The 7,972-nt window shown below is 39.1% G+C and overlaps 1 protein-coding gene and 1 pseudogene across 1 annotated transcript in view; both read left to right on the top strand.

Annotated features, from left to right (window-relative positions):
• The first annotated feature begins 251 nt into the window (after positions 1 to 251).
• LOC104980838 lies at positions 252 to 1,230 on the top strand (annotated as a pseudogene).
• A 6,352-nt stretch (positions 1,231 to 7,582) lies between these two features.
• Positions 7,583 to 7,972, top strand: part of LOC104980847 (olfactory receptor 52L1-like) — an 868-nt gene continuing 478 nt past the window's right edge. Inside the window, exon 1 of the mRNA XM_010829655.1 lies at positions 7,583 to 7,966. Coding sequence (XP_010827957.1) covers positions 7,583 to 7,966 — 384 coding nt within the window. The remainder of the gene's footprint in view (positions 7,967 to 7,972) is intronic.

Here is a 7,972-nt window from a genome sequence, read left to right as displayed (position 1 = left end):
TGCTTTTTTTTGTTCAATGCATTTCCCACTAGACCAAGCTGACTTGCCTCTTTCGTGTTTAAAGATCTTGCAGAAATATCGACTAAATTGAAAATTACTTTTGACTATTTTCTTAGAATAATGGGGAAAGACTGATGGTGATGGTGGAGTTAGTCAGACCACATGTTCTGAGCTCCTAACCTTCTCATTGAATTTAACCTGTTTGCCTTTCTTTGCAGGGGCACTTCACACTTCTAAGTGAGGTGACCACCATGACTTTTCCCAATAATTCTCATCTCTTCTCACATACTTTCTTCTTGGCTGACATCCCAGGACTGACTGCTGTCCACATTTGGATCTCACTTCCCTTTTGCTTCATGTTCTTCCTGGCAGTGACTGGGAATGGTGTCCTGCTTTTTCTCATCTGGACAGAATGCAGTCTTCTCCAGCCCATGTTTTTATTTCTTGCCATGCTCTCCTTTGTTGACCTGGTTCTCTCTCTTTCCACTCTGCCCAAGATGCTGGCCATTTTCTGGTTTGGTGCTACAGCCATCAGCTCCTACTCCTGTCTTTTCCAGATGTTCTTCTTCCATGCATCTCTGCCATGGAATTAGGAGTGCTGGTGGCCATGGCCCTGGACTGCTTTGTGGCCATCTGTAACCCACTATGTTATGCAACCATTCTTACCCCAGCAGTTGTTGCCAAGATTGGAGGCCTGGTGGTGCTTTGAGGTGCTTTGAGGTGGTGTTTTGAGGTGCTTTGGGTTTGACCACCTCCTTTCCAAGCCCAGCCCATGGGCTGCCCTACTGTGGCTCCCACACAATTGCCTACACCTACTGTGAGCATATGGCAGTGGTGAAACTGGCCTGTGGGGCCACCACCGTGGATAACCTCTATGCCTTTGCTGTGGAGATCTTTCTTGGTGCTGGGGATGTGGCCTTTATTGCCTACTCTTATGGGCAGATTGTAAGGACTATGATTCATTTGCCCTCATCTGAGGCACGTGCTAAAGCAGGCAGCACATGTACAGCTCACATCTGTGTCATTCTCTTTTTCTACAGACCAGGCTTTCTTTCTGTAATCATGCAGCACTTTGGCCAACCCACAGCCTCTGCTGCCAAAGTCATCCTTGCCAATCTCTACTTGCTATTTCCCCCTGCACTGAACCCCCTTGCCTATGGAGTCAAGACCAAGCATATCTGGGAGCACCTGTGTAAAATTCTAAGTCTCAACCGTATTGATCCCACCTGAGTGTAGTTCTCATTAGTTGGACCTTGGGGGCCAAGGTGACCCTCCTCTGTGTGATGGGAGCCCCATAAGACCATGCTACTTACCTGGTGGGGACAAAGAAGAGAGAGCAAATGAAGTTATTCTGAGTGTTTAGAAGTTGGGAAATCTCTTCTGAGACCTACGGTGTTTAGATATTTGGATGAAAATCTAGAAGGGCTGGGGTGTATCAGTTGATCAATCAGCAAGTACTTTTCTGGATACCTTTTCCCCTAAAAGTTTGTTATTTACTTGTCTTGACAAAATAAGTGCATCAGGTAATTAAGAAATAATTAGACTTTAATAGATCTGGATCAAGTGACTCAGGAGTTCAAATGAAAACATGGACCACCTCCCACCACCATGACACTGACACATAGCCTGTTTGTGGAAGCAATAAGACTCCCTCTATCAGAAAAAACTTTGGCATCACAGAAACTGGCAAATTCTGGAGATACTTTAAGTCTTAAGATTATGAGAGAAACTCTGTAAAATATTCATGTTCCATCTGACTCCAAAATTGCCAATAACATTTAAAATCTTTATTCTTTGTATTTTTCTAGCCTGTTTTTGAGATGGCTGACCCTCTATGGCTCTTATAGTATTATGAATTTTTAACTTCTCAGGTTAATAATAATTCTTTCTTTCCTCATTTTTAGTCTCTGGTACAAAAAAAGTTTGTTGCACACAATAATTATTGTTCTAATTCTTGCTTTGTTTATTTTCGGTCTTCATTTCTAACTCTCTTGCCCATTGTCTTCTAGTTTCTACCATTGGTACTCACTGTAATGTTTCTTGTATGCTGTGAAGTCTTTACACACTCTTGCAATGTATGTAGTGTTGAGTGAGGGTTATGTATTTGTAATAACATGTTTCCTTCTTTAGTTCTTCAAGAGTCCAACTTCCTCCAGTTATGTATTGTCTGGGCTCTTCCTAGTGGAAATGCATCATCCTGTCTTTTTCCTTGACATTTCTACTCATCTTGAATTTCAATTCAAACCTCACTTTATTGAGGAAGATTTTTTTGAACTAGATAAGGTCACCTGTTTTTTGAACCCAGAGCTTTGTGTGTATTTCTTTCATTATCCTTCACAATTTATATATATACTGATTGAATTAATGATCTCTGTCCCCCATCTCTAGTAAATTGTGAGTTAGATGTGTTGTCTTATTATCATAGTACCTGGCACATAATAGGCTCTCAATAAATGCTTGTTCAATAAATACATCTCATTCCTTTCATGGACTGTGTCATCACCAGCATATTTCCTCATCAGTCACATTGGGTTTTTCCATAAATAAATACATAAATCTTCATAAGTGTAACAGTAGGTACTCAATACATTTTTATTGGAGAAATTAAATAAATTTTCACAAAAATGTCATTGCCATTGCAATCACTATTTATAGTACTGTCTTCACTACCATTGTCATGACTAAGGGCACATTAACTTAGTCTTTTCAGGTGTTATAAGTTCAACTGGTGGTATTTTGGATACTGTGCAACATATTAGAGGACATATTTATAACACAGACTCTGCTGTGCAGAAGCAAGGAACAAAGAGAAAACTAGCATTTGTATTTCTTCTTTTCTTTATTTCCTCTCCTTTTCTTCATTATTTTCTTCCTTACCCTGAGTATTTACCATGCTGTCAGTGTGATGATGAAATGAACTTGAAAATATAGAAATTATGATAAAACGTGATAGTGCAATGGTAAAGATTGGTTCTAAGTTATAGAGTATTAATTCTCAATGGGAGGCCATGGGCAGAGATGGGGCATGGGTTAGACTGGGTTTAAATTGATGCTATAAATGACCAGAGTTTAGAGACTATGAGCCTGAATTGTTGGGTGGGTAAGTGGACCAGGATTAAATTTATGGTCCCTATGGGGAGTCTGCCTCAGTCCTTCTCTGAAGTGGCTTCTGTTCTATGCACACTGTATGATCCTGTATTTTTCCCTGTTAAATATTAATCTTCAATATTATCAGTAAGAAGAAAGCTTTTCAAAGAAAGGGCAAAAAGAGGAGGACCCCCTTTCTCTTATCCCTGCTCCACTGATGGGAGTGGAAGAAAGATTGGCAGAAGAGAGGGAGCAGCAAAAGCTGCTCCATCAAAGCTCCATCAGAGCTCAAAGCTCTCTATTGATGGTAATTATCACTCAAACCTCCATCCACCTAAGGTATCTCCATCTACAGCCCTGTGGTTGCTCCCTCTTTGTATTGACATTAGTGTAAAATTTTGATAATATGAACAGCTCTTGTTTTCCTCTTATTCTGTGGTACCCTGAAGCTTAGAGAATAAAACTGCATTATAGATAAACTCTGTCATTTAATGTCTACTAAATGTGTATGAAGATGGTACTCTCATAGTTCTCATATTTTTCTAATGAAAATGTTATACTTCCTACTAAGTGGGGAACATCCATTTTCTCACACCTCTTTTACCTCTGATTTGGAAATGAGTTTACTGTTCTTGTTCCTAAATGTAATGTTCAGTTCTTTATTTTTGTAAAAACAGACTAGCAATCAAACAAGCACAGACTGGTGCTTTAAAGGTTTGTGTCATTTACACATATCATCCTCTACCTCTCCCCATTACTAATATCTCTTCTTTCATCAAATGATGGCTTAATCAACATCTTCTTTATTATTTCACTACCCATAGTCCTGGAGGGAGACTTCAGGGTGAATGACCCATTGAACACTCTAGGTTTTCTTATTCTTCATTTCTTTATTCCCAAAGATCCTATCTCATTTACCGATTTCCAAGATGTATACTTATGCTTGAACCTTGTTAAAGATTGCTATGCTTGTTTCCAACAGATGTCCCATCATCTATACTTCATTCCTTCCTATCCATACTCCTAGTATGAGGCTTAATAATGAGATTCTGATTGTGTTTCAACCTTCTGCTTAAAATCTTCATAACTTTCTGCTGCCCTTTAAAATGACCTAAAATGTGCATGATACAGTCTTACTTACAGGCCAGGCTAAGTTCCTGAGAACTACATTCCCCAATGTCATGATTTCTTCAAGTCTTTGACAATACCAAGCTCCCTTCTCTCCTGCCTCAGGGATTTTGTATCCTCAGCTTACTCTCACCCTTCTCTTCACTTTTAACCCATTCTTTTGGTCATGAACTTGAATTTAGGATGGCTTCCCTGAACTCTCCAGGCTGAGAATGTTCTCATAAGACACTTTAGTTTTGATTTATAACACTTATAACTTCTATTAGTTATCCTTATGATCATGTATTTAAAAGTATCATTCCATGATCTGTGATCACAAGGACCATTTTATCACGTCAGCTGTTGGTGGCTGTTTTTTTGTCCAACATCTATTAGAGTACTTAGATTTGGTAGATATTTAATATCCATTGAATAAATGAAAAACTAAGGCTTCCCACTAGCTATAAGTGAAATGTTTGTAGACTGGAAGAATGAAAAGACTGCACAAGAAACTTTATTCCAAAGGAGAACATGGTCCCTGGGGTCGACTGGTAGCTGCTTTATCTGAGATGGGACCAAGGGCAGAGTTTACCTGGTGATGGAAAGATGTGATAAAGAAGATCCTAGCCTACCTCATTGGAAACTTCCTGGAATGAGTTGTCTGAGATGTGTATTTATCCTATACTTGCTATAGTATTGAAGTTGATGTTTGTATGCTTGCCACAATTCCCCAAAGAGAAGCAGAGTGCTCAATTCACCTGAGACAGGTGGCATTTATCTTAGGTTAGGTCCTCTAGAATAAACCTAATGCAGAGATTTGTATGTACGTGGCTTATTTTGAAGTATACTTGGAAATAACACCTGTCAAGAGTGAAGGAAGCAGGATGAGGCAGAGAAAGAAGTTAAACTGTGATCCAGTTATCCCAGATGCTGATGTTGATTTCTTAGGGATGCTTTTGAGCTGGGATGGTACTTCAGTGTTGCTTCATGTTGTTGTATTTATACATAGACCAGTCATTGAGCAAGATCTACACTCAGGAAAGAGAAGCAATTTTGTGTGAATCAGCTCTTTGTCCAAAGGAATGGCTCAATTATGATAACTTTTAGCAACAACATTCACAGTAGATGGAAGATAGAACCTACTGAAGTACAAAATCCACTAAAGTATTTATTGGGTCCAAGTTTGACCTGTGAATATGAGAAGTCTGAGCTTATACAGCAATGTGGGGTTTCTTAGCTTCCTGAACATAAGGTTTCTTATCATAGTAATGAGGAGGTACAGACTTAGGAATGATGACCAACACTGGACCAACATTAGCCATCTGGTCAGGGCTAGGTACCATTCCTGGCTTACCCAATCAGCTGTCCCTGGGACAGCAGACTTAGCTCTGTGTGCCTCTAACCAATCGGAAGGTTACATTTGGCTCTATTCAGATGGGTTTGGGTGGCCTCTGGGACCTGCCAATTGGTAATAACATCTTCCCTGCTCAGTACCTTGTTCACAGTCACCAGGACTGCTTTGGAGAAGTATCATAAAAGGCTTTGCCTTTGAGGTAAGATTACAGAACCAACTATGAGTTTGTGTATAATTTATAGTATAACTGATATACATCACTTAATTAATATTTATAAACACAGAATTAAAATTTTATTTATTTTATTTTTTAACTTTACAATATTGTATTGGTTTTGCCATATATCAACATGAATCTGCCACAGGTATACACGTGTTCCCCATCCTGAACCCTCCTGCACAGCTTGTGTTAGCCTGTTACATCATGAAGTCTTTGCCAGCTAGATGATAGTTATAAATTTCAATAAGACATGGTCCTTTAGTTGATATAAACCATTAAGACACTGAAAGAATTTCTATGATATAGATGAAACAGAAACTTGTGGATGAACAAAGAAAGATAATAAAATAAAATGCCCATAACTCAATCAGTGGCTCAAATATAGTCAGTGAATCCTTTTTAAGAGGCAGAAGACAGTGGACTCTGAAGTTTGAAGAAACAGCAATTCAGATATAGAGCAGGAGAAAGAATACATAAAAATGCCCATGTTAAATAGGATGGTATACTCATATAATTCCAAAAACGTAAAAATGGTTAAAGTAAACTATACATGTGGGAATATTTTAAGTACAAGTCAAAGTTATACAAAAAGATAGACTTTGAAAACCTTGTATACCAGTCATAAACGTAGGTTTTATTTCACAGATTAAATGAACTAAAAAACATTTAACTGTAGGAGTGACATGATGACATCTGCATTTTAGGTGCATTTAAGAACACTTTGGCTTGAGAATAGAGAGTGGATTGAAAGGATAAGTGACAAAAGCAGAGAGATTTAAGGAAACAATCCAGTTTGGAGGAGTAGGGAGTATGACCTAAACATGGACATTGGGGGTTGAGAAAAAGAAGTGGATATAAGAAGGGTTAAAAATCCAGTCAACAGATACTGTGATTATGTAAAAAGGATGAGAGACAGATCTGCGCATGCTCAGTCCCTTGCACTGAGTAATGCCAGAATCTTTCTGTAGCCCACCAGGCTCTTCTGTCCATGGGACTTTGCAGGCAAGAGAGACATAATAAGCAAGGGTAATTTCAAGTTCGTATATTGGGTTGGATAGGTTGACAGTGATGTAATTCACAAAAACATGGCAAACATGTGGAGCAGATTTAGGAAGAATAGGTAAGTTAATTCAGTCTTGAATATGTTGAGCATGTGGTATAGATATTTAGGAAGCAAGTGGAAAAGTGGATTTGTGTTTCAGAAAGATATTTGACTTAAAAAAGCTGTTTGGAAGTATATAAATTAAAGCATATAAATACTTAAACTCATGTGAGCTCAATCAGAGATAAAGTACAGAATATGGAAGAGAGGAAAGAGTGAACCCTTGGAATCAGCAACATATAACTAATAGGTAGATGGAGAAAGCGGTGGACTGCGGATATGAGAGAAACAGTGGTAGAGTACTAAGTTATGGAATCTGAGGAATACTAATTTAAAAAAATAGCAGGCTGGTTTATAGTGTTGATCAATGCCAAGGGGCAAAAAAAGAATTCTTCTGTGTAGACACTTGCAGACTAGAAGTAATTGAATGTTTGAGTTTCAACATATCTCTAAAAGCAGCCTACGCTTACGCTTATCCCTAAATGAAACTAGTCTCTCTTAATTAAGATATGTGGATATCTTGCTTTTGCTAAATTATCTGAAGAAAAAGAGATTTTCCTCCTAGTATCTGATTTTATTCCCTTGTGTTACAGTTTAAACTTCTTTCTTCATCTCATGAAGATGGTAGCCAGATCTGGACAATGTGATAATCCATAAAGAATGAAGAAATCATGACTTTGGTTTTTTTGCCTCTTCTCTTTCCAAGCCATTGATGACAACCCTGAGTAATTCCAGCTGGAGGCTGATCGAGCCATCCTTTTTCCTGATCGGCATCCCGGGTTTAGAGGAAAGCCAGCACTGGATAGCACTGCCGCTGTGTGTCCTTTACCTCCTTGCCCTACTGGGCAATGTCACCGTCCTCTTCACCATCTGGACTGACCCATCCTTGCACCAGCCTATGTACCTCTTTCTGGCCATGCTTTCTGGCACTGACCTGGTTCTGGCTTCCTCCACGGCACCCAAAACCCTTGCAGTGCTCCTGGTTCATGCCCATGAGATTGGGTACACCGTCTGTCTGATCCAGATGTTCTTCATCCATGCGTTCTCTTCCATGGAGTCAGGGGTACTTGTGGCCATGGCTCTGGATCGCTATGTAGCCATC

The sequence above is a fragment of the Bison bison genome, unplaced genomic scaffold (genome assembly GCF_000754665.1).
Source record: "Bison bison bison isolate TAMUID 2011002044 unplaced genomic scaffold, Bison_UMD1.0 scf7180017858834, whole genome shotgun sequence".
Lineage (NCBI taxonomy): Eukaryota > Metazoa > Chordata > Mammalia > Artiodactyla > Bovidae > Bison > Bison bison.
This window is presented reverse-complemented; position numbering and strand designations above follow the sequence as displayed.